The sequence below is a fragment of the Gopherus flavomarginatus genome, chromosome 1 (genome assembly GCF_025201925.1).
Source record: "Gopherus flavomarginatus isolate rGopFla2 chromosome 1, rGopFla2.mat.asm, whole genome shotgun sequence".
In the NCBI taxonomy this organism is placed as follows: Eukaryota; Metazoa; Chordata; order Testudines; family Testudinidae; genus Gopherus; species Gopherus flavomarginatus.
This window is the reverse complement of record NC_066617.1, coordinates 326,845,417-326,872,448: the sequence shown is the minus strand read 5'-3', so window position 1 is coordinate 326,872,448 and position 27,032 is coordinate 326,845,417. Positions and strand designations below refer to the sequence as shown.

At 39.9% G+C, this 27,032-nt stretch overlaps 1 protein-coding gene across 6 annotated transcripts in view; it reads left to right on the top strand.

The window, feature by feature from the left end:
• Positions 1-27,032, top strand: part of PAN3 (poly(A) specific ribonuclease subunit PAN3) — a 123,942-nt gene that overhangs the window by 11,830 nt on the left and 85,080 nt on the right. For 5 of the 6 annotated variants that reach the window (XM_050937180.1, XM_050937181.1, XM_050937182.1 and 2 more), the window contains exons 2-4: positions 3,319-3,440; positions 20,335-20,401; positions 23,140-23,210. In XM_050937180.1, coding sequence (XP_050793137.1) covers positions 3,319-3,440; positions 20,335-20,401; positions 23,140-23,210 — 260 coding nt within the window. Of the gene's footprint in view, positions 1-3,318; positions 3,441-20,334; positions 20,432-23,139; positions 23,211-27,032 lie in introns of those variants that run through there. The other variant, XM_050937183.1, reaches the window with a different exon arrangement.

The window sequence follows — 27,032 nt, the reverse complement described above, 5'->3', positions numbered from 1 at the left end:
GTAGGGAATGAGAAACTGTTCATCATTGCGCTCTAGACGGGAATTAAAAAAATCCATGGCTGACTTTTGTCAGCTGATTTGAGCTTGCAAGGCTGTGTTATTTGGGCTGAAAAATTGCTGTGTAGACGATTGGACTGGAACTGGAGCCTGAGTTCTGGGTCTCTGTGAAGGTGGAGGGTCCCAGAGCTCAGGCTGCAGCCTGAGCCTAAATGTCTGCACAGCAATTTTTAGGCCTGCAGCGCAAGCCTGAGTCAGCTGACCTGGGCCAGCCGTGGTCTTACCACAGGGCTTTTATCCCTTTGAAGACATACTCTAAGTATGTCTAAGCAAAAAATACTAACAAATGCACAAAGTAACCAACTGAAAAAAAGGTTTTTTCTCTGACATTTCCCAGGTTTTTTGTAATCTTGAATGTTGCTTGTAACTATAATGTAGCAGAGAAGTCAAGTGTGTAAAACCAGTCTTTGTAATAAAGGACAATGTAAAAAATTATTCCAGGCATACCTTTTCACACAAGAAATCCATGTGGCATTCCTAAACAGATTGTAATATTTGAGGAAGTTTAGGGTGCAGTCTGAGACATTCCATTGCAGTAAATCATTAGGATTGGATGTAATCCGAGGGTTCTGAAGGAAATGTAGTGTGAAACAGCAGAAATGCCGATGAGTTTATACAGTGCGTCTTGGAATGGTGACTGTTCTTGAAACTTTGAAAGTTGCTAATAGCCTTCACCAGTCAGGAAGGACATGGATTTAACTTGTACAGTGTAGCATAAAACTGCAGCAGTACCTCAGTTTTCAATACTGACTGAAATTCAAGCAGAGAACACCCGTGATTCCAGGGCAGTAGACAATGTGAACCTAAGCAATTTTGAATGAAAAATAACATGAAAACAACTAATTGTCACTAAACGGAGCCTCAAATTTCCATCTTGAAAAAAAAATTTGGTGAATATCTGTACATCTGGATATAGTTCTTAGATTATCCACAAATACAAAGTTTGTTTTTAAATCATAAGATACATAAGGCGCATAATCAGCAATAACCCAAATTTAAGTGGGTAAACTTAAAAATACAGTTTAGATATTAGCAGCCAAGTATTTGGATACATCACTCATGAAAAGTTATACAGAGAGTTGGTTGTGGAAAGCATATATATCAATGAGTGAAGATTGTCCCTCAGTAATTGAGAATTTAGGGTAGGTCGTCCATTTGGAAAATACAATCCATGAGAAGAGTATTTCAGTTACTTTCTCCACTGTGCTTCTCATCGGCACTCCAGCTCATCCTTCCTGGTATTGCAGATGTCTGATGATGTGTTCTGTGTAGATGTCCCTTGACCATCTGATGACATCTGACACCATGAGTTGCCACATCAGTCAAGCATAGCGTTGACCGATTCTGCATTTCTGCAACACTTGCTCGTTACTGGGGTCCCATGCGCCCAGGGTTCTGATGATCAGCGCATGTGTCTGAGCCTGGTAACCCTAGCTCTCAAGGTGTCAGCCAGAGGGGCATATTTCTCCACCTTTCGAGCTGACCCTTCCTAGTCCAAGTTGGATACTGACTAACAGGGGATGGAAACAGTATTTGGCAGCTCTGCAGTTTTCAATATTCTCGTTAAAATAGGTCTACAGAATGGTATAGTCTTGTTCCATTATTCTGAATTCACACTTCCAACCTACACAGCTATGGGAGAGTAGGGTAAGAATAGGGCCAAACTGCAGATGGAGTAGTAGTTCTGGTTCCATGCTGGGCTTTAGCAAGGGGGGCCTCATTAGAGTTCCCTCTTGGCTGTTCTTCTGGAGTTGTGGAAGAGGACCAAGAAGGTGCTGCAGGTACAGATATGGCTCTGCCTCCCTGTTCCCTTAGTCCTTAAATTTAAGATTCAAAACTGACTTGAAGAAAATTTCGTGTCCTTTTTGATGATGACATGTAGTTGGGGTCTCCAACATCTGTAGTCCACCTCTCCTGAAAAACTCTTCAGTAGCCAGCTAAATGCTAATGTCATGACAGCATGTGTTTAATTAAGGGCATGTCTTCATTGCAAAGATACCTTGTAATAACTCAAGTGTTCCCCTTAACTTGTCCCATGTGTTCACACACAACCTGACATTCAAGTGCAGTGGTGCTATTAACTTAAGTTGGCTGGCTCAAATGGGGATATAGGCTGAAGTGTGAGCAAGCGCAACTTGTCAGTTGCCAGCTGGGTGATGGTTAGTGCCATTGAGTGCTGCTGCTACTCTAATGCCTTCTTTGTTTCTTCTGGAAAAACTTTACTGCTATCTATCTGTTCTCGTTTGGAAGCAGGGAAGTTACCAACCAGCTCATGCAGCCTGCTTTGGCATTCAAAACCCTACATTCTCACCTGTGGGTGTGAATACCAGCAACTGCAGTCCTTCAGCTTGGTACAGAGATCCATTTCATTCTGTTTGACAACGATGCCTAGGAAGCCATGTTAGCGTGCTACTGGCTGGAGCTGATACCAAGGTTCAAGTTGCACTGATGTGGTACAGGTCTTTCCTCTGAGTTGGATCTGTGCCTTGCCATCACACATTTATGCTTTGTGGAGGGTTTCTTTACTGAAACATACCTTCCATAGAACCATAAAATCTTGATTCTTTGTTTAATTAGTGTGTGTTAGGTCTTCATGAAATTACTATTTTTTTTTTTATTCTTAAAAATCCTTGTTGCACTGTAGTAGCAAATTTATATAGGTACAGTTGAATTACTTTTATTATAAGCCCTTGTTTCTAGACACTTAACTTTCTGAAAATATGCCTTGGGAATTAAATCTTTCATGCTTGCTCTTAGCCTGGAAGAACTTTTAGGCAACATAGTGTCTGTGCTGTAAGATGTTTGAGTTCTTCCCCGCACATCATTTTAAGTTGTTAACTTGCTATGAATGTTGCCATCAAGAGGAATGAATACATTGTTTGAAAAATAGTTGTTTGAGAAATAAATTATTGAACACTTTGAGAACTTCTTACTATGTGTGCAAGATCATTTACTCTCCTTTCTTTTTAAAAAATTCTTCCTTTCCTGATGCTCCAGCCACATTACTTCCTATTCTGATACTATCACTTGTTCCTTACTCTTTCCACATTGTTTGAACTCCTCCTCCCTGCCTACCTCTGTTATAATTTTATATTGCACTCATCCTCCATCCTAACTGCTCCTTTCATTATATGCACAAATATGTTTTCTTTGTTGCTTCTCTTAGGAATGCACGTCTAAATTTAGACAAATATATTATTGGCAAGAAACAGACTTGCTAAACTAAAATCATCTGAAATTTTTTTCCTTTTTTTCTTTTAGTTCCTGGAATAGATGGCGGTGGTTTAGCTGATGCTAGTCTCACAGATTCCTACTTTAGTACCAGCTTCATTGGCGTTAATGGATTTGGAAGTCCTGCTGAAGCAAAATATCCCATGATGCAGGTAATGTTAGCAGTAAATTGTATCAATTTGCACTAGCTCTGACAGCCATGTTACATTGTGCCAAGAACTGAAAACAGTTAAGTGGCAGGAGCAACAGAAAACTAACTTGCCTTTCTATAACTGTTTTTGTACCCGTCAGAGTACATTAGGCTTTCCCATTTCATCTAACGGTGAAAGTAGAACAACCTTGTTCATTCCTTTGTGTTGTAATTATTTTTATTAGCACTTTTTGTTTCAGGATGAAAGATCTATTCCTTTTGTTGATTTCATTTTATATTGCACCTTAAATCCTCTTGAGACTTGTGTTCAAAATATACTGCAATCTTAACTTTAACTGTCCAGGTTTCTTTTTAGGGCCCCCTTATTTGTGTCTATCATATTTGAATTGGTCTAACTTCTTTCAGCCTTTTTACTCAAAACTATAAAATATTTTTAATTGAAATACATTTTAATGTCCTTACGCCTCTGAAACGGTGTGAACTGTTAAAGTAACAATGTACTAATATGCTGACTTATGTAAACTCTCAGGTGAACATCTATCATACTCTATCTATGTGGCATTGCCCAAAGAATATAAACTAATTAGGTGACCTCCATTTGCTATGTAATTTTTTGGAATAGATTTTATTTTATAGCAAATATAGGTGTTCATTATATGTTATCATAGACAATGTAACAGTCATACAATACAGTCTGTTAGAAAGGGCTGCTCATCTTACTTCAAAGCATAAGTGTATGGGTCTGCTAGTAAATGCAGTAATAATCTCATAATAAAATAAAGTACTTTAACCCCAATCCATCCTCTCTTTAAAAACCTGAGGGAAGATGGTCTGTCTATGTTCTTGGAAAGCTAATAAATCCAGATTTTGGGTGACCGGAAGCAGCGAGTGCTTTCTTATGGAGAAAGCCCTTCCAGCAGCTTTTTCTTATTTTATATCAAGGAAACTCCAGCTCATAAGGCTCCTTTGAGGTCAGGTATGGTGCATATAAAAATAATTAGCAAAGAGTGGGAAAGAATTAGGTGTTCCCTTTCTGCCTTGTTTTTCATGTATGGTATGAAAAAGGTTCTATCGCTTATTTTAAATGGGGTTGGAGGATGCATAACTTGCTGTGTAGAATTTTTTTTATACTGGCAGCCATGCAGGAGATGAAAATTGGCATCTTGACCTCATATTTCAAGGTGAGTTGGCAGGGCTGGAAATTAGAAAATCATTTTCCTGTACTCTGAAGAAATTTGAGCTAGATAGCACTGAGTTAAACATGGAACTATGCAATATAAGTGCAAAGTTTTGCATTTTTTGGACTCTGATCTTTAACAGCAACATTTTCCTTGTAGAATACACAACCTTTATTGTAATTTCATACTTCTTTAAGAAACACATCATGCACTTAACTTGGGTGCCCATGCAAATGCTGAATATTTGGTAATGTTGCTAAGGTTGTAATTAATTTTTCGCACAGTAACCCATAAAGCCTTAAAGTGTTGTGTATAGTGTTTTCTTATCTGTTGGAGTCAGAATAAAGTTCCTTGTGAAGATGGGGAGTTTCATTGCTGAAAACATGCTCTGTGGACATTAAGCTTACTGTTAAGAAGTGTTTCTTGGTTTTAGGGTTTGCATTGGAAGATGTTGCACTTAATCAATAAACTGAAGGTTTTGTCTGTAAAGTACAGCTCTACCCTGATATAATGCAACCCAATATAACATGAATTCAGATATAACGTGGTAAAGCAGTGCTCCAGGGTGTCAGGGCTGCGCACTCTGGCAGATTAAAGCAGGTTCGATATAATGCAGTTTCACCTATAATGCGGTAAGATTTTTTGGGTCTCGGGGACAGTGTTATATTGGGGTAGAGGTGTATGTCTCTGGAATATATGAACACAAATGCACAAGAATTATAGGGGGAGCTACCAGCCCCACCTATTAAGGTTGCCTGACACATCTCATTATAAGAGTGAATTTTCAGTTGTTTATAACTTTGCCAAATTTTAACTATTTGGGCTGCAATTTTCCATGCTGTTTGTCTGCCTCAGGATGATTTCTTTTTTTTAAAAAGATTGCCAAAAATTTTCATCTGTTTCCAAGAACAAGGCTATGGATATATTCATGCAACCTTTTCTTTTAACAACTTTACTGCCCCTGTGCTTTGGAGCAGGGATTTGAAATTTGGTAGGCTGGTGGCCATTGTGTCAAGGATGCATCTCTTGCTGTCCCTGTGAAAATCTGCCCAAATTTGAGCAAGTTATAAGACTTTGAAAATCGCAGTTTTCACGTGCTCAGTATAGACTTTTTTTAGATTTTAGTAGTTAAATTTCCTGAAGATTCCATCCACACTGGGCATGCTCTGGCCCAGTGCAGTGTGGGGCTTTCCTTGCATTTGCTGCTCTGGGCTGCTGCGTACTGTGCTGGGTTCAGGTTGGGTACAAGAACTGAGAACTCTCTCCTGTGCTCTGAAGCCCCGCCCTCTACTGGGCCCAAACATGGAGGAGGAAGCTGCTTGATTTGTGTATGGAGGGCACGAGAGCTGGACATGTAGGGATAGATTGAGTAGATGGGACATGGAGACTGTGATTGGAGGCTGATAGGGGAAGGAGGAGATAGGGAAACTGGGGGCAGGACAAGAAGGTGAGGTGAGGCTGATCTGATGAGGAACTGGAATATGGGTAGAGAACTGGGACTGGCTAGGCAAAGAGACTAGGACAACAGGATGATGACACAGATTGGAGAAGAAGCCTGGGGAGTGAGATTGGGACATGGACTATGGCACCTGCGACTGGAAGCCAGGGGAACTGGGAATGGCTGAATAAGGGAACTGGGACTAGGACTTGCTGGGCAAGGAGGTGGATAGAAAAGCCTGAGGAAAGGAGAGGGTTGAGGAAGAGACAGGCTTGGGAAAAGGACAGATGGCAGGGGGTAGAGCAGAAGAGTCTGTGATCACTAGAGCATGCTTTCCTCTAAACCTGGAATGGAACCCAAGACTACTAAAACTCACCATTCTTCTGCTGTCAGTGAATGTCTGTGAAGCTCACTGGCAGTGTCTCGTAACCCTTTAGTGCTGGTGCACATTGAAGATGACTGCCTACTACTGCTGTCAGTCACTCTGTTAGCTCAAGTGGCAGAGGTCTGTGTGGTGTTATCTAAAGGTTCCACCCCTTGCGGTGAGCCATGCAAGAGTGAGAATGATGAAACATGATGGAATTTTTTTTGTTTGCTTTTTTTAGAACCTAGGAAATTACTTTCACTCACACACTCTCTCATACACAAATCTGTTAAAAGAACATTAAGAGGGCAAAAGTCAAGCACTCACTGGTAAGGAAATATCAGAATTAAGGTTGCCTGTGCTTTAACTTAGTTCCCTTGTGCATATGCATTGTGATACTGTTTTTTAATTACTGGTCACAAGATTCTGTCTCCTTCAGTGTACAGAATGGATGGCGCTCACTTAATAAGCATCTGTTCAATATTTTGTTTACTCATCATGTTCAGTGTGTGGCCCCCAGACGTTATTTACCACACACCATTCAAACTTTGTTCTGAAAACAATTTGCTCATGGGCTTTTCTGTGGAGCTCATCACTGTAGCATGAGAGTGCTTCAGAAGTACTAATAAATTTACTTGCACAACACTCCTGTGGGTATTGATCCCATTTTACAAGTGGCGAACTAATATGAGAAACCTACTACTGGATTTTTCAGAGTTTTTTGCATTATATAGCACGTCATGTTCAAAGCACGCTTCCAGCTGACTTCAGTTACAGCTGAGAGTGCTCAGCATTTCTGCGAATCAGACACCAGGGTCCCAAGTCAGAAAATGGAAACACGCGTTTAGTGACCACCTTTGAGAAGTTTGGATGAAATAACTTAACTACATTGTATGGGAACTCTGTGGTAGAGACAGTGATAGAAACCTATCCTCCAAAGCAGCATTCAGTCTTCTTTACCATGAGACCATTCTTTCTTTTCCTGCAGTCTGCTGCCTCATTCATGACACACCTTTCATCTTTTGCAGCAACTGAAATGGGTACTAAGACAGCAGTCTCCTTCATTACACAGCCTTGATTCATCCCTACAGCTGGCCCATCCTGTACACTGAATGGGGCAGGGGTCTTGTGGAAAAACTAGCATGTGATCCTGTAATTAAAGATCCTGTTGTAATGCATACACCCCAGAGGGGCACGTTAAGATTGTACAGGCTATCTAAATTCTTCTTTAAGTTCTTGCACACGTCCATTCCACATAGGTATGCACGTGTTAGTGCACTGAAGCCAGACAACTTTTTCCCATAGCAGTATCCATTGAGGCAGTGCATGTGCCCTCTGCACACTTGTACCAGCCAAGCCTATGAAGGGTCAGAACAGCCCTTCCCCCACTCCAGTTCCATCTCGTATCCTATGGTCAGTAGTCAGCATGTGTGAGCTTCTCACCTTCTTTTTCGTTCTCTCTTTAGGAAAATTTTTCTAGAGGGTTTTTTAATTGTAAATAGTTACTTTAGTATAGTTGTTACAGTTTTAGTTAATGGTGCTCATTTGCAAAAGATGACTTGATTTTTATCTTCTTGTTCTTTGAGCTTTTCTGTATGAGACCATGCTTAAATCCTTGTAGGTTAAGTGCTGTTATGGCTGTAACTAATCTGTAAGTCAGAGAGCCTAACTCCTTCTGTTTAAAGTGTGTGGGAGAAGAATATGAGAGACATAAGTGCCCTCTCTGTAGAGGGGTTAAGATCAGGACTGAGAAGTCGAGGGAAGTTCAGTGTCAAGATATCCTGGTGGAAGCAGCTTTGTGCTCAGTTTTGGAACCCAGGTGCTCAGTATGCAGGAATTCGGACTGTACTCCATCTTGGAACATTCTACCAGGCTTGGTGGCATCCCTGTGCAGAAGAGGTTCAGAGAGATGACACTCTTCTCTGTCTCAGTATCATGTAAACAGCAGCAGATGTCTAGCACTTTGACCTTTTCCAGACAGAAAAAGCCCTCTTCATCTTCAAGGGGTAAGCCAGGTCCCACTAGGAACTCGCCTATATCACATTCTGGCGACGTAGAGTTGTCAACTCTGGCACCTCATGTGGTACCATCCAAGGTAGGCAATATCTTCATAGATACATGAACAGTTTTGTATGGTTACCCTAGCATCTGTTGTTCCTCGACCCAAAAGACTCATTCACTGCTCTCAGCTTAAATGATTCCTTCTTCCATGTGACTGTTCACCAGAGCCACAGGAGCTTCTTAAAACTCATAGCAGATGTTTTTATAAGCTTATGGTCCTCCCCTTGAGTCTGCACAAAGTGCATGGCAGTGGTTGCAACATATCTCAAGAAGCTAGAGGTCCAGGCGTACCCATATCTGGATGAATGGTTGTTTTGAGATCTGTTCAGACAGCAAATAATAGTGGCCATTGAAGATCTGGTCCGTTTTTCAGTCAGTGGATCTATTGATCAACAAGGACAGATCAGTTCTCCCTCTCCTGAGAGTCAAATTCATAGGAACCGTTCTCCGCTCAACCACAGCAATTACATACTTACCTCAAGCTAGAATTTCAAGTGATATGGGACCTATACAAAGACTTCAGGCATATCCTTGTACAACAATGAGGAATTACCTGAAACTTCTAGGTCACATGACAGCTTGTTCTTAGAAGAATCTGTATCCAGACTTCACCTCAGTCATGTGGAGAATTTGTCTATCTACCATCCTTATCTGGGCATGCTGACTCAAATATTCACAAGTATTTTGTCATCCCTGGACTGGTGGATGGACTCTGCCAGTGTATGCAGCAGTGTTTCTTTTGCCGCAACTCTGCCCTCTGTGACCGCGGTCATGGATGACTTTCAGACTCAAGTTCTCTCCCTCACATAAATGTCTGAGAGCTTTGAGCTATTCACCTGGCTGATGAAGTGTTTCTTCCCCATATCAAAGGTGGTTCTGCTCAGGTGCTCCTGGACAATACAGCTGTGATGTTCCATCTAAACAAACCTGGACGTGCCAGGTATGACCCTGTTTGCCAAGAGGCAATAAACCTTTGGTCTTTCTGAATCAGGAATGAGATTACTCTCAAAGCATCTCACTTTCCTGGGTCTCTGAAATATCTAGTAGACTATCTCAGCAGATCATTCAGCAATGATCACGAATGGTTTCTCAGACTGAACATGGCAAAGTCCATTTTTCAGATTTGCAGAATGCCAGGAATAAACCTATTCACCACCTGACAGAACAGGAAGAATCCCCAGTTCTGTTCAAGGGCAAGTCCCAGCCTGGGATATGTCAGATGTGTTTCTACTATCCTGGAAGAGGAAACTTCATTACACTTTTTCTCCTATCCCTATTCCATCAAGAGTTTTGAGCAGGCTCAGACAGGATGTCACCACCAGTCTTGCCAGCTAGCATAAGTTCTTGGACCCCTTGAGCCTTTCTATTCAAAATTCCATACCTCTGTCTCTGGCTTGGACATAGTTTCACAGAACCATGGTCAGATGCTGCATCCCAACCTTCTCAGTCTACATCTGACTGCTGGATGTTCAGTGGGTAGCTCCCCAGGAAGTGATCTGTTAAGTTGGAGTGCAAAATGTTCGTTTTAAATAGCAGAAAACCCTCCACCAGATATACTTATCTCAAGATACAAAGAGGTTCTCTGTTTGGTCCCAGCAGAATACCACCTCCCTTTCACAGGCTCCTATTCATATTATTCTGGATTGCCTGCTTCACCTAAAGGAAAAAGGATTCTGTCAATTAGCTGACAGAGGAACCTTCAGGTATCTCCAAGTTCTCTCCTCCCGTAGAAGGAAGATGACTGTTAGGTTCTTGAAAGGTTTGGACAGGCTCTTCCCAAGTATTAGGGACCCAGTAATATGATGGGATCTGAATATTTTTTTTTCCAACTTAATGGAGCCCCCTCTTGAAACTATAGCTGGGTCCTCATTTTCTCCTGTCTCTCTGGCATTCTTGGTGGCTGTTACTTCGGCCAGTAGGGTAGTAAAACTTCATTCAGGCTTTCATGGCTGACCATCCTTATATGGTGTTTTATAAAGAGAAAGTGAGCTTGCATCCACATCCAAAATTTTCACTTAGCTAGTGTTGGAACTTCATCTAAATCAGACTATATGCTCACCAATATTTTTTTTTCTTCCAAAGCCTCCCCCCGCCCCCAATGATAAAAAAGAAAAGAAAAATCCATACTTTGGAGGGCACAAGCCTTTTCTTGGGACAAGGACAAAGGAGTTTAGAATTTCTCTTAAATTATTTGTCTCCTTTGCTGACAGGATGAAGGGGCAGCCTGTCACTTCAAAGAGGATTTCTTCCTGCATCTCCTCCTGTATTTGTGCTACAATATTGCTAAAGTTCCCCTATCTCAGTGAGTTCTAGCCCATTCTACAAGAGCACAAGCATTGGCTGCTTTCTTGGCTCGTGTTCCCATCAGTTGAGATTTGCAGGGCTGCGACTTGGTCATGTGTTTAGACCTTCACCACTCATTATACTGTCTCCAATGCCTCAAGAAATGCCATTAGATTTGGGAGAATGGTGTTGCAGGCCTTGTTTAGGTAGACTCCGACACTCTTCTGTCATGTGGAACTGCTTGTGAGCCATCTAAAATGGAATGGACATGTTCAAGAATTCAAAGAAAATATGGTTACATAACTGGTAAATGTGCAATGTCTAGAAGAACATGTCCATTTCACGACTCCCTCTCCTTCCCCTCTACATTGGAGTCCCAGCAAATACTGGCTTCTGGTGTGAAGGAAATGAGGGGCATCAGTGCTACTCTGCTCCTTTGCACTCTAAGCCGGCAGCATGTCCGTGCAGAGGGTGTATGTGCTGCCCGGATGGGTACTGATGTGGGAAAAGTTTTCCTGCTTTGGTGCACTGGCGTGCGCACACACCTAAAATGAAATGGACATGTGCAACACATCTCAAAGAACAAGAATTACCAAACAGGTATGTAACTGTTTTTTCTGTCACTTCCTAACTTTTGAGGGCTTGACTTTTGCAATTTTCATGTTTTAATGTAGTATGTGTATAATATTTAAAAATGTATTGTGGGCATGAAGAAGGAACGCAGGAGAGAACTGGTTAATAAGGATAAATGAAGCCAGAGTACAGGAGGGGTATGCTTCTGGGATGAAGGGGTAATTGGCTGAGTGCTTGCAGAACTGATTTTAATACTGCTGAGATTTAATTTAATTGTGTATATGTTGTATGTTAGGGCAAAGAGAGCCTTGGATAGGCATCTTTATTAATTTAAATCTAGATAAATAGATAAAAAATAAATTAAGGCTAGAGAAGAAGGGAGGGTAGAATGGTAAATACCAAAGAAAGCAATGAGGGTGAGGCTAGTAGAAAGATCCTGTGAGGGAAAAGGGAGGAGAGGATTGGGATAAACAGCCAGATAGTAGAAGGGAAAGAATGTCACAGTGAAAATCTGAGGAATGGGAGTCTAAAGACCTCACTAGTATCCAGAGGCTGCAAGAGTGTGCTGTGGCTGCTGTTGCCAGCTTTTCCTCATTCTTCCACTTCTACAGATTGGCTGCTTGCCCTTTCATCAGCACCTGACTCTCTGTGCCTTCTTTCATACTGCCTTCCCTTTAGATGAGATGTAAGTAGGGGCAGAGCTGTGCTGTTCCTTGACAGCGAAGAAACAGTAAAAGTATACTGATTTTCTGAATGGTACTTACATTCCGCTTTTGTAATTTAATTGCTATATATTCAGATAACCACAGTGACTATTCTGAAAAACTTTCTTCAGTGTATAAGTCTTAGATTAACGTTGAAGATTTAAAAATAAATTAAATCTGTACTTTTCCAAATGAGTGTCTGCCATTCAAAAATGAGAGCCCAATAGCTTCCATTGGAGGGAGTGCTCAGAGCAAGTTGGAAGATAGTAAGAACACCATTGGTTGGACTATGCTACTGCTCTCATCAGCAGTATAACATCAACATAAGGAATTTTTTAGAAAAAGCTCAGTGTAGACAAGACCCTGGATGTTGCATGTGATGATGGATCTTGCTCTGACAACAGTTTTTCTTTTAGATTTGAACAGAGGCAACTTACTCATATCACTTAAGCAAAAAGAACAGCCATCAGTTTTTGGTCTGACTTTGAACTAGTTCTTTATGACACATCAGGACCATAGCAACGGAATATTGAGTATTGAAATAGCCAGCAAGGGATTAGGGATATGTGTGGAACTGAGTGACCTCCATGTGGCATTGGGGCAGGGATTTTGTTTATTTGACTTTGGTGTTGACAGAGTTGTCTTTCTGCATGAGCTTCTTTGTGGTGAGGATCATGAAATGTATAGGAGTCTGAAACTGTTGTATGTGTATACAGTGCTGCAAATCCAAACCTCTTCCAGGCTAACTGCCTAAATCTAGTTTGACGAGAATTGTTCAGTTATTCAATATTTTCTCTTATGTTCCCCTGTTTGTAGAGTCTCAGCATGTGTGTGTTAGGGTAAGTTTTCTATAAGTGAGTTTTCTGATAAAAGGAACCAAAGGGAGTGACCAAGTAGCCCAACTCTTAATCCAGAAACAGTTTAGTCTTTAATAAAGACCATGTGCATGTCCATGCACAATACTAAGTCCAAGAAATAGTGCATGTGGCTGTAGTACAGATCTCTTGAATTGGCATTGGTCTCAGATGATCAGTTGTCCAGAGTGTTTAAACCAAGGCTGCTAAATCCATGGACTTAAATCACTTGTAAAAAGACAAGGCTTATTGATAGGTGTGAGCAACAAAGCATAGTTTTTTTCAGGCAGTGAAATTCTGATTTGTCATTTTTATGCTTTAGTAAATACAAGCAACTCTTACCTTTAGTTTCATGGGCATTGATACTTCAGTCTTTCTTTCCACAACCATTTTTAGGGCTGGAAATAAGATAAGTACTGTTTTGCTCAGATATACTGTTCCCTGACTGAAATAATAGAAGTTACTACCCTGCCACTTAGATGCACTTTTATTAAGTAGTAAATTTGATTTGTAAAAAGTAGCCACTCCTTCAGTAATAGAGGGCAGCATTAAATTTGAGAAATTAATTTTGCTCCATTGTCATCCTTGTTTTACCTCCTATCTTGTTTACCTTGGGTTTTTGTCTGCAAATCTGCTTTTTGCCCTTTGTTTGTCTCTTCCTCAACTCTACCATATCTGAATACTCATCTATGCTCTCTCCTTTCTGCTGGGACTGAGAACAGAGTGACATTCTAGCCAGTCCTAGAAAATGGGTCACTGGGCAACTACCCAGTACTTTAGCAGCCTAATCCAGACTGTAGTTCAGTAATAATTCTGTAAAAGTGTTTTGGAATATAGTTTGTATGAAAGAGAATATGAAACAGTTATTGACTTGTGACTCAAGAAAGTAGGAAAGCTAATCTTCCTGTTACACTAGTGAACAAAAAACAGACAGTAGATGAATATAACCTGTTGAAGCAAATTTTTTAGGCCTTTTGAATTACAAAGGCCTGGTCAGTTCTTCCAAATGTCACAAACTGAATATATTGAAACTTAGTATTAAGCAGGCAAACAGGACCGGCGCTAGGGTTTTGAGCGCCCTAAGTGGACGGCAATTTTGCCGCTCCATGCACTGGTCCCGCGGCTCCGGTGGAGCTGCCGCAGTGGTGTCAGCGGGAGGTCCACCGGAGCCGCGTGAGCAGCCGACTGTCCGCAGGCATGACTGCGGCAGCTCCACGGGAGCTGCCTGCCACCCCCTCCGGACACCCTGGACTGCTGGCTGCCACCACGGCGCCCTGACCCGGGGGACCGCCGCCCCTGGGCTGCCACCGTGGCGCCCTGACCCGGGGGACCCCGCCCCTGGGCTGCCGGCTGCCGCCGGCAGCTCAGACTCCCTCTCTGTCCCAGCAGCAGCGGCTGCTCAACCATTTAAAAAAAATTTGGGGGCGCTTTTTGGCACCATCAAATCTCGGCATCCTAGGCAACCGCCTAGTCCGCCTAAATGGTTACATCGGCCCTGCAGGCAAAATATTTGATTCCATGTAATAAAATAGGCTCTGGTGCATGCACTATGTTTGTAATCCACTAACAGCCATCTTAGCTGCTCCCTTCCCTTCTGTTCCACTCTATAACTAGATAGATGCTAACAGATCACTTTACCTTGAATGGTCCCTCGAAATATGTGTTAACAAATTATGTTAAATAATCAGTTCCACCTTGTATTTAGTTGTGATACTCTGGCTATGTCTATGCTACAAATTACTTTGGTATAATTTGTGGTGTTCAGGTTTGTGAATAATCCATACTCCCCAAGCGACATAAGTTATAATGACCTAAGCGCCAGGGTAGACAGAGCTCTGTCGGTGGGAGAGCTTCTGCCGACATAGCTATCACCTCTCGCAGAGGTAGGAGTTAAGCCAGTCGGAGAGCTCTCTCCTGTCATCTTAGAGTGTATTCACCAGAAGTATTACAATGGCATAGCTGCATCAGTGCCCCTGTAGCTTAGACATAGCCTCTGGTCCCTTTCCCAGACCTGAAGAAGAACTCTGTGTAAGCTCGAAAGCTTTTGTGTCTCACCAACAGAAGTTGGTCCAATAAAAGATATTACCTCACCCACCTTGTCTCTCTAATATCCTGGGACCAGCTTGGGTACAACAACACTGCACAGTGAATCCTACTCTGACACTTTCAAAGCTATGAATTGCATAATGCATCAACATCTTGAACTGACTCTTTTGTGGGAGGAGGATCAATTTATTTCCATGACAGACTTAGTAAGTAATGGATCTTGAGCTAAGCAGTCGAAATTTTAAAATGTAAATTAAAAAAAAAATCTTAAAACTTGCGGGTTTTTTTAAATTAAACTTTTATCCACCCCAGCAAGTGCTATGGATGTAGATTTGACTGAATATGACTTTATTATGACCTTGATGTTTGAGGCCTTTTAAGAGAGTAATTCTCGGAAATGCAACTAGATGCACATAACTAAATGGCTATCTTCTAGCACAGATTGACCAAATTAATTGATATAAAATGAAAAAGTAAAATGGACTTTCTAAGGACCTTAGACTGTTTCAGATACTAGCTTGAGAACCTCTTTTACACAGAGCTTATGTTTGGATAAGTAGGAAGGCAAGGGGAAGCATAACTGGTTAAACTGGAACTTGGACATTACTTAAAAAGTGGTGGGGGGAACTCTTGCCTTGTGTCTAACAGCAGAACTTATCGCCAGACTGAAAGAAATAGAGATTGATGGGATCGTCATTGCCAAGATCATGTTTCTTTACTCATTTGGAGATCAGTACCAATTTGCCTTTTTCCCCCAAATTTCTGCTCTCTCTAGTAGTTTCAGACAAGATTTTTTTTTTAAATTTCCTTTAGTATGATGGGATTCTTGACATCTGTGTCATGTAACTTGTTCTGGCTTTTTTCCTGATCCCTTTGTCTGCTTGTTCACACAGAGGGTACAGATGATATCTTGCATTCTATTAATGAGTTTCAGCAAAGCCAGGGTGCACCTCATATGGCTTACATAGGTGGATGCTTAATCAATCAGCCTTGAGGCATACCGCTGGCCCAATTCCATTAGGAGAGATGAATCTAAAGGAGATGCCAGAGTGGTGATTGATCCAGAAATTCAGCCATCAGTGGGGCTCATCTGTTGTGCACTTCAAGAAGGAAGTCAATATTGTTTTGTTACTTACCAGAAGACTAGTATGGCTGTTGTGTTCAGTTCATAGCCAATTCCAAGAACTAAGATGCTGAAACTAACCAGTTGAATTAGGTGGCAGAAAAGGATTGACCAAGCCAAGGCGTGGTACCAGGTACCACATTGCATACACTATCAAACAAAAATCTGGCTCTTTCTACAGCATTTGGCTTTTGCATTCTGTATTATTAGATATTATAAATCCCATTTCTACACCTAAAGTAATTTATGGTAGAAGGAATTGTGCTTTAGACACTAGAATTATATACACTAGCTAAGACAGAATTAGAAGGATCATCTAATACAGGAAAAGGTGGTATTTCTCAACTTGCTAAAAGCAATTTTGAGTGAAGCTGAAAAGTGGTTAAGTAAGAATGTCTGAACTGTTACATTACTGGTCAGATTTTCTCTATCTGTGTCCTTGTAATGTTGTTGCTTTTGAGGTGGAGGTAGGACAGGTGTCATGTTGCATTTTCTGTATTTGGGAAATAAGTTAACTCTTAGTCCAAAGCCTGCAAAGTTTGCCTGATATTGTGGTGATAAATACATTTTATTAATTCATTACGGACATTAGTCTATGGTAAGCAGTTGGCTGTCACTGACTAATAACCCTTTATTGTGAGTTGGACTTCAGCGCTTCAGCAATATGATATACCCACAGAATCAAAATCATTACCAGCAGCTTGTTTAATCAAAGGTCTTGGAAGAGGTGGTGACACTGGTAGGCCAGATGCCAGCTCATGCCAAGGTCTCCATGCCTCAATTGAATTCTGGCAAATACCTAACTGAAATCAGCCTGGTTCACCTGTGTATTAGTATTAGGCAATATTAATAAAAGGTCTTAGAATTATAAGAATGTGTTCAGAGGTTATACTGTGTTTGAATGCTTGTGAGTTGCTGCATGCATTAGGCCTTGTCTACACTTGCAAGTTAGAGTGCTTTAAATCAGCACTGAGCTCCATAACTCCTGACGTGTCCACACTGGCAAAGCACTTAGAGTGTCTGGACTCTGCAGCTGGAGCGCTCCTGGTAATCCACCTCCACGAGAAGCACAGAGCTTCCTGCGCCCAGGCTGGAACGCTCAGGTGTCAGTGTAGATGACGTCTTGCATTACTGCATTGTGATTGGCCTCCAGAAATGTCCCATAATCCCCTGAAGTCAAGTGGACACTATGGTCATTGTTTTGAACTTGGCTCCAGGCATGAGGAAACCCCTTTCAAAGCTCCTTTCTGAGGGCACACATGCTTATCTCCTTCAGGACACAAGGCAAACCATTACTGTGGAATGTTCCTGCTGCAGAGGCAGGCATTTGTGCGCGAGTGTGGTGGGGGGATCGCAGCTGGTGTCAGGTTCCCCTTGCTGCTGTCTGAACTTACAAGATAGCATGCTGACAGTCTGTGACCCCCAAAATAGTGTCTTCCCCCACATGCACACAACACACTCCCCAGCCCCTCATTTGAAAAGTAGCTGGCAATCTAGTAGGATGCCCATGGAACAATGGGATTGGGAAACCTGCATCATGTGATGCTGTGCTTGCCCCATTAGGCATTGCAAACCTTTTTCAAAGCATACTGCAGCCACTTGCACACTGGGATAGCTACTACAATGCACTGCTTTCTGTGGCATTCCAAGAGCTGCTAATGTGGGCATGCTCCACAGTCACAAGGAGTGCAGTGTGAGAACACAGCAGCGCTTTCCCTGCTGCTGTTTGAGGACTGGTTTAATTCCCGGTGCTCTACATCTGCAACTGTAGATGTAGCCTCACTTATAACATCTGTATCCCATATTGTAGAGTAATATTTAAATAGGTGTATCTTAAGCTTCTTTCTCTATCCTGTCTGGTGATTTTACACAGTGACTTTAACTAGTGCAAAATGCTGGTCTCCAGCAGAAGGTGTTATGTCCTGTCTGACAAAGAAAGTCCATTGACACCAGATGGACTAGAGTAGAACATTAAAGAGGATAAAAGACTGTTGTTTACTCTTCTCTCTCCTCCCTCCACTCCCCAGTAAAGATGAGTCTTGCAAGTGAATTCCTCCCATCAGCTGAATCTGCAGCTTCAAAGGAGAAGGAGGGGAAGGGAATAAAAGCCCCTAACAAGGAAGAACTGTATCTCATTTGCTGCTTGGACTATGGGGGCCAGGTTTCTAGGCATAAACAAGGGATCTCCAGCTGCTTAGCCTGGGTTTGCCCTAAAGGACAGCTAGAGCTTGCTTATTATAGAAGCTTCTATTACCCTTTGAAACATAAGACTGTAACTTGTTTGTGTATATTTGCTTTAACCTTGTAAATGATTCTTGTGCTTTCTCTTTCTATTTAATAAATCTTTAGATAGTTGATTATAGCATTGGCTACAAGCCTTGTTTTTGGTGCGAGATCTAAAGTGCAGTTGACCTGATCAGAGTGACTGGTCTGTTGGGATGGGGAATAACCTGAATATTGCTGTGTTTCATGATGTAAGGGACAGTCTATGACAAAAGCAGGCTTATCTGTGTGGCAAGACCAGAGAGGGGACTGGATGTGATTCCATGTTAACACTGTTATAGTGCCTGAGGAGTTTACACTTGATATTTGGTTGGTGAAATCTAAGTATAGAAGTCACAACCAATTTGAGGTTTGTTCCTCTTCCCTGAGATGGGTACTTCTACTCTTGAACCACTGCCAGACAGCTTGACAGAGGCTATGAGAATATGTGTGTGGAGATTCATAGGGATGGAGTGGAGGAAGGGGTAGTAACATAATAGATCCCATGACAACAGAATGTTTGATGCTGTAGCATCCCAACAGAATGCAGTAGGTGGAATTGAGTGAGATTAGCATGGCAACTGACTGAGCTCATTGAGAGGGTCACATCTTAAGTTGCTATCTGGTAATGTGCCTAAATGGTTTTACTAAGTACTCTATAATTTAGTGTTTGTTTTGTCCTTTCTTTTTATGGCATCATACGCATAAGTTAGTTGTAAAAACTTTGTCTTACAGTAGAACTTCAGAGTTACGAGCACCAGAGTTACGAACTGACCAGTCAGCCACACGCAATCAGGCAGCAGCCAGAGTACCCCTCCCCCCCGCCCCCGAAACAACCAAACAAATACTGTATAGTATCGTGTTAAACATAAACTACTAAAAAAGGGAAAGCAGCATTTTTCCTCATAGTAAAATGTCAGAGCTGTATTAAATCAATGTTCAGTTTTAAACTTTTGAAAAAACAACCATAACATTTTGTTCAGTTACGAACATTTCAAAGTTACCAACAACTCAGTTACCATTCCTGAGGTGTTTGTAACTCTGAGGTCCTACTGTACTTATTTTACAAAACCTGCTTCCATTCTTCTTTAATATAACTCAAGCATTTGTATGTTTTTGGTGAAGTGAGTATTAAAGTTCTGCAGGGACTTCTAATTTCAGTTGTTTTATGGAAAGTGGTGAGAATCTTTTCACATTGCAGATGTATTTCTAACAACAGTACAGGAAGGAGGCAGCTCTCAAAATGCCATTTGTCTTCCCTTCGTTTTAGGCCCTACTCTGAAAATATTGATCTATGTGGCCAGAGAGCTGAGTTTGGGTGAAGTTCTTGCTTAGCAAGATTCCTGCCCTTACTGCACACCAGTGGGGTTCAGCCTGATAATAGCTGAAAGAGTTGAAGAGAACCATTGCTGGCCTTTCAACATGTTGCACAGCTACAGGAATTGTATAGTTTTCCTGAAAGCCTCACTATGCTTGGTAATTCTCTGGGTTCCATCATTCAAAAGATGCCACCAAATGCTATGCTAATTTGACAGTTCTCCACAAGGGAAGAGTCTCGTATGGTGATACTGGCATAGAATGTGAAAGGAGGAGTTGTCCTAGGAGTGAAGCATTAAGGAATCTTCAAGTAATAAAAGCTACAGCCTTCTCTAACATTTTGAAAAACTATAGGAGAAAGGAGGAGAACCTTAGGTGCAATAGGGCTTCCTAAACTTAAGTAGTTGATGTAGATAATGCTGTTTATAATATACAATTGTTTTGTGCTGTGTGGTTTTCATTAGAATTGTTCTCTCATTTGCTCAACGTTTTTTGTTCACTACCAATCAGAATCTGTGTAGAGCAATTTATTAGATTGGAAATAAGCACATATCTTCTTCTTACCCTGAGACATTTGCCATCAGGATGTTAATCTTCTAATTAGTATTAATAAAGTCTTTAATATTAGCTCAATGTCTTCAGCCTTAATAGCTTCATTTTATTCATGCAATTTTGTTTTTCACTTTTTGCAGAGGATGACAAATAGCAGCAGTTCCCCTAGCCTTCTCAATGACAGTGCCAAGCAATATGCAGGCCATGGTAAGAACTTTTAAAGAAATATGTTTAAAGGTATGTTCAAAAGCTATCCCTATGGAAAAAAATAGTTTCAAGGGAGTTAGTCCTCCCTTTAGTCTGATTTTGAGGTGATAGGACTTTTTGTTGTGCAATTTTTTTTATTACTATATATTTCAAACCAAAGTACTAGTGAACTTTCTAACTCTCAGCTTGCCTTTCATTTTAAAGGGAAAAACTTATAAATTTGTCTTACTGCTCAGTTATATCAAGCAAAATACTTATTTGGATGTCTACTATAAAGCCCTGATAGTTAGCTTTAGGAACTGTTTATATAGCATCAATACAATAATCCTTTTTTAATGCTTCTTACTAAAAAGAATTGTTGGAAAAAGTGAAATGGAATTACATATGTAATTTTTTTAATTTTTAAATTTTAGATATGTGCATACACATTCACACATTTTTGTCTGTTTTATTTACAAACTGAAGTAAGTTTATCACCTCATGTTTTTCACTTTTTTCCCTGCAGCCAAAGTAGAACAGGCTATTTGATATAAAATTCCTGGTAACAGAGGACAGGAACGTGGCACTAACAGAAATCTAATAAATTTTGGATCTTGAGTTCTGTGACATATGCCCAATAACTTGGAGCTTGGAATTTAAAATTTCTACACAGCATGTTTTAAGTAATACCTTGTCCTTTTCCCACTTTCCTGTTTCATATTACTTCCATCCATACAAAAAATGGCTATATTTTATAGGCCTATCTTTGTGTTATGAAGCTGCTAATGCATTTTCTGCTTAAAAATCACTATTGGTTATGTCAACGTCTGGAAGATCCCAAGTTGTTTGAAATGCTGTTAGTTAAGGGAAATATTTTTAACTTGAGCAATTTTAATGTTTAAATCCAGTGAGAATACTGAACCTCGCAATAGTCTTTTTAGTTACTTCTTCAGATTTCTTCACATCTTCTTAATCATATCTCAATATTTAACAACTTTAAGAATTGGCTCCCACTTCCAATTTGCAGAAACATGCATTTAAACATGACCCTCCTCTGAAAGGGATTACAAAAGAGGTGTTGTGGAGCTCTGTGTTTGTGTTAGATTCCATAGCAAATTCACTTGTCAGTTTACAGGTTTTTTAATTTTACTTATCTTAATGATTAGTCATAAGAACAACCATACTGGGTCAGACCAATGGTTCATCTAACCCAGTATCCTGTCTTCTGTGGCCAATGCCAGGTGCCCCAGGGGCAATGAACAGAACAAGGAGTCAAGTGACCCATCCCCTGTTGCTCGTTCTCAGCTTCTGCAAAGAGAGGCTAGGGACACCATCCCTGCCCATCCTGGCTAATAGCCACTGAAGGACCTACCCTCCATGAATTTATCTAGCTCTTTTTTGAACTCTGTTATAGTCTTGGCCTTAACAACATCCTCTGGCAAGGAGTTCCACAGGTTGACTTTGCATTGTGTGAAGAAATATTTCCTTTTGTTCGTTTTAAACCTGCTGCCTATTAATTCCACTTGGTGACTCCTACTTCTTGTGTTATGAGAAGATGTAACACTACCTTATTTACTTTCTCCACACCAGTCATAATATCTTTGAGGTCTATAAAATCCCCTGTTAGTCGTCTCTTTTCCAAGCTGAAAAGTCCCAGTTTTCTTAATCTCTCCTCATATGGAAGTGGTTCCATACCCCTAATCATTTTTGTTGCCCTTTTTTGAGACTTTTCCAATTCCAGTATATATTTTTTTGAGATGGGGTGACCATATCTGTATGCAGCATTCAAGATGTGAGGGTACCATGGACTTATTCTGCAAATGCAACCTGAGATTTGAAAGTCAGGTGGCTGTTTCCTCCTTGTACTTCATTTCTAGTAATAATTATTTTACAGAACATGTTTTGTCCTGAGTTATACTTCTACGCTCCCATTGAAAACAATTGATTGTTCAAGACAGTGGAGTTTTGCTGGTGTAAATGAGATTAAGTTTTATCTGTAAAATATCCACTATTGGTGGCAATACATGAGGAGGGGAAAAAACAGATTGACTTTTGGTTTGCTAGACTGGCTATGTAAATTTAACAGACTTGATAAGAAATTATTGAGAAGGAACTGCAAATTTCTCTTTGAGGCACATTTCAGAATAGACCTGCACTTTGAAGGCATACTGACCATGGTCAAAGAGATTCGTGTTTACAGAAACATTTTTAAACATTAGTGTGTTAGCAGATGTCATCCACCAGGCAATTAGAAGACATCCATATTTTTAATCTATGCTCAATCTGGAGTTTCTTTTTTAAATGGTGATTGTAGTGATTGAGTTCCAGATTATGATACTTATGACCTGGAGGTGAAGTGTAAGGACAGGGAGAAATAATAATTTACTTGTAAAATCTTCATCTTGACTGCCTCTGGGTCCTGATTAAATTTCTAAATAAAAAGTTGGCAAAACAGATAACATCCATAATCTTTGTAGAATTAAGTGGTATGGAGTACAGCACATAATTATTTAAACTGGCAATGGGTAACTTTTAAAATTCTGCTAAAGTGCTATTTTAATTATGTACCCGTGCACAATCTGATGAACTGCTATGCTTTTAGCAGTTATGACTTTAAAATTAGCTTTAATTCTGGATGATTAAGAAACCCTTATTTGCCTTTTTTCCAGTTACATTTAAAATTATTTGAAGTTTATTTTTTTAAATAGTTTATGCTGATAAAATATAGTAGTAATGATGTTTCTGACGTTCTTTTACAGACCCACTGACTTCACCAGCTTCTTCCTTATTTAATGACTTTGCTGCCCTCAGTTTATCTCAAAGGAGAAAGGTAGGCAACACCCAAACTCTAGAAGGTGGCGTATCTGTAACTGACAAAAGAGCAATTGAGGGTAGAACAGAGAGAACCCAAGAAATTAGATTGTTTTAAATGGGTATTGCTATTTTAGTGTCACTTTTGTTGTTTTATATTTCATTACATAAAGAAGTTAGATGATATCTTTAAGATGTGCTATTGCAGACCAGCCTGTTGCTGCTAATATGAAATATTCCAGGCACATATTTCAGACTGCGTTTATAAGAATGCTTCAAACATGGATGTCAAGGACCTGCCCCTTGAACTTTAAAATAAATTGTTTTTATGATGCTGAGAGGAGAGGCTTGCAGGTGTTCATTCTTGCACCTTCACAGCCTCAGGGCTCTGTGATAAGATCTTCAAATGGAGGATGGGTCCTGAACTTCTGTGATTCTTGCAGAATTCATTAGTTTGAAAAAATGTAAACATCTACAAAATTAGGAAACAGATTTTTTCTGTAAACCAGGGTTACACCAGAGCTCCATATATTCTATGTGATCTGCAGCTGTTTGTTAGAAAGGCAACCCAACTTGTCCCAGATAGTAGTCAAAATTTACTTTCACTGACCAGTTTCACATCTTTTCCCTAATATCAAGCCACCTACATGAGCATTAATTTCCTCCAAATGAGTGGTGCACTGTCTTGCAAGCACGCTACTTCAGCATGCTTGTGCTTTCTCCTGTAGCTCTAACCATGTACTAGAAGTTGTGGGTTTTTTTGGATAGTTCCTGCAGGTAAGGATTGAAATGAAAACTACCATAATTGGCCCACCAAATAAGTGTTCCTTGAAATAAAATGTTAGATTGTCTATTTCCTAATATTGGATATAGTTTGGCATATGAATTGTCCTATTCCTTAATGCCAGCTGTCATGTACCAACAACTTTCTTTAAATGCTGCATATAATCTTGCACTTTTCACTACTTGCCGAAAGTGGTGAGAATGAAAATGTACACACAACAATAAAAAGGACTGAATCATTATGTAGAGGTATACTATAAGGCCAACTGGCTACAGTGCTATGTGTTGTTTAATTGGCCTACCTATAATTAATCTCATTTGTGCAGGCTGGTAATGTAATGTTTCAAATACAAAGCAAAACTTGAAATTGTTATAAGTTCCTAGCTTGTTCCTGTTTTTCCACGAACAATCAGCTCTAAACCCATAGTCACAAAAATGGTGTCTTCGACAGAAAGAGTGGTTTATGCAAATTAACTCATCATTCACTTTTACAACTAATTTAGCACTTCTGTTAATTGGAATACAAAATAGAAACCTCTGAAATATTACTAATTGATTATACATTGTAGCTGCTGCATTTTAATGCCAATTCATGCAGAAGAAAGTTATCCTCTGACTTCAGACTGCAGAGAATACAAAAGCAGAGAGCTATGGATTTTTTCTCTAAATACTGTTAATATTCTGTAATACATATGTTCATATTATTGGGGTTTGTGTAGCATATAGTTCATTTGTAAGGTGAATTGCAGAGCTTTTGACCGTTTGAAGTACATTGATTTGGGATATTAAATGGTTTTTGTAGACCTTAAGTTCATATGCACTTACAGTTTGAACACAGCTATTTGAAAAACATGTGTTTACTTGCCAAGAACCCAAGTTTAGGGTTTTATTTTGTCTTGTCCTGAAAGAGCTTGAAAATAGTTGTCTAAAACCAGCATTTCCTGCATTATCACTGACTTGGAAGACAAATATAACACCCTGAATGGGGCCTTGGTAAGTGAGTAAAGGAGAAATTGCTCTTCAGATAGTTTGTTTAAAAGTTAGCAATTTGGAATCTTAAAATACTCAACTATTTATAAAAGCTTTGCAGCTTACCTCTCCAAAAGGGGATGTCTTAATAGTATTGAATTCATAAAGGTTTCTATGAAATATTTATTAAATAGCTGACTTCGACAAGGAAATTCAGAGTTTATTCCATCTGAAAAAAATCTTATTGTGCCTAGATATTGCTGATCATATGATCCTATCAGAGTCCTCAGAACAGTGGGTGATCCTATACTACTTTTGAACTGCAATACTTGGTTACAGCAAAGTAAGTTAAGGATGGACTTGGTAACCTTAACTATGAATTTCCTTGCTTTTTGTGTAGGCAGACAGTGTTTGGAAATAATAGGTTTGTGTGCTTGGGGCTATTTGAGGTGCTTATAATAATGGAGTTTAAAACATTAAATGTTTTTAAATAGCTGTAATCAGACAGCTATAGATTGGCTTTAAAAATTAACCCAACTTCTTAATTTTACATTAACATTCTAAAAATTACCTTCAAATGGCCTTTGATAAACACTTACTTGGAACTGTAAAGTCTTTCCTTTCACCAATCAAGTAATTATTAGAATGCTGCACTACAATTTTAAGTTACAGTAAATCTAAATACAAATTTAAGAAATTTTACAGAATACTGAAAATGAAAAAATTCAATTTTGCTGAATATTTATGTGGGTGCAGTCTATGTGAAGGTTTGGACAACCCCAAACCTCCTTGAATGTCATAACCCTAAATGCAGTTAGGTAGCTACTTGAAAATTTCTTATAGCAAATCCAGTTTTCTCTTACAAACTACAGTACACAAATAACAAATTTGTGGTGCATGATAACAAGAGCCAGGATATTCAATATTAGATTAACACTCTGTCCTTAACTTAATGCTGTTGTACCTCTTTTGTTGTCTTCCAAAATGCATAATACCATTTGCTAAGGATGGAGTGTCATCCTGAACTTGGATTCCTTGGAGTTTTACATTTTGTCTCAACATTAATGTATTGAAATACTTTCTTTTTAGAAAGATTATATTTTAAATTAGCATAAATTATTATTTATCTCAGCCTGGAAAAGCTCTTTGAATTTATTCTGGTTCCTTTGGTAATTTGTTTTGATAGCTCATAACATATGTATGGTATAATTTATTGTAATCACTGATGCTAAGGGGATGGCACTTTTATAAGTTTAAAGAAAAACACAGTGACATTTTTGTGTAAACTGGTTCTGAGACTGTTACCACCAATCCAGACTTATGGTTACCGCTTATCCTCACAAGTCGGCCTGGAAGATCAGGAAATACCGTTTGTTTGCTTTTTTTATTTATTTGTTCATACCTTCAAACCCATTGGAACTGAACTGTCCTCAATGGTTCCCAATAATTTTCTTGGTTTTATTTCCATTTTTGAATGGTTCTTGATCTGAGTCAGAACTAGAGAAGATCTCTATGGGTACATCTGCATTGTGCTAAAAGATCTGCGACATGGCTGTGGCTGGCCCAGGTCAGTTGACTTGGGTTTGTGGGGCTATAAAATTGCAATGCAGAGACCCTGCAATGTAGAGATCCTGTTGGGTCTCAGAGCCCAGGCTCCAGCCCAAGCTCAAAATGTCTACATTGTGATTTTTAGCTCCATAGTCTGAGCCCTGCGAACTCAAATCAGTTGACCTGAACTCTGAGACTCAGTGCTGTGGGTTTTTTATTGCTGTGTAGCTATACCCTGCAGTAGTGATAATTGTTGATGTGACGACAACTGTTGGTACAGTGGTTGGAATGAGTGAACCATCCTGTGATTCCATTTGGCCATGTTTTTGGGATGTTTCAGTGCTGCTTGTACTAGTCTGTCTACATATACCACAAGCTGTATATCGAGAGTTCTATTCCTTCAGAATGTCTCTTCACTGGCCCTGGATAGCTGGAAGTTAGGAACAAAAGATTTTCTCCAAATTGGACTGAACAGTGGAAGATATTGGAGAAGTTATCCGGATTGAGATTAATCAGAAACAAACTTTATTTAAATTTGGTG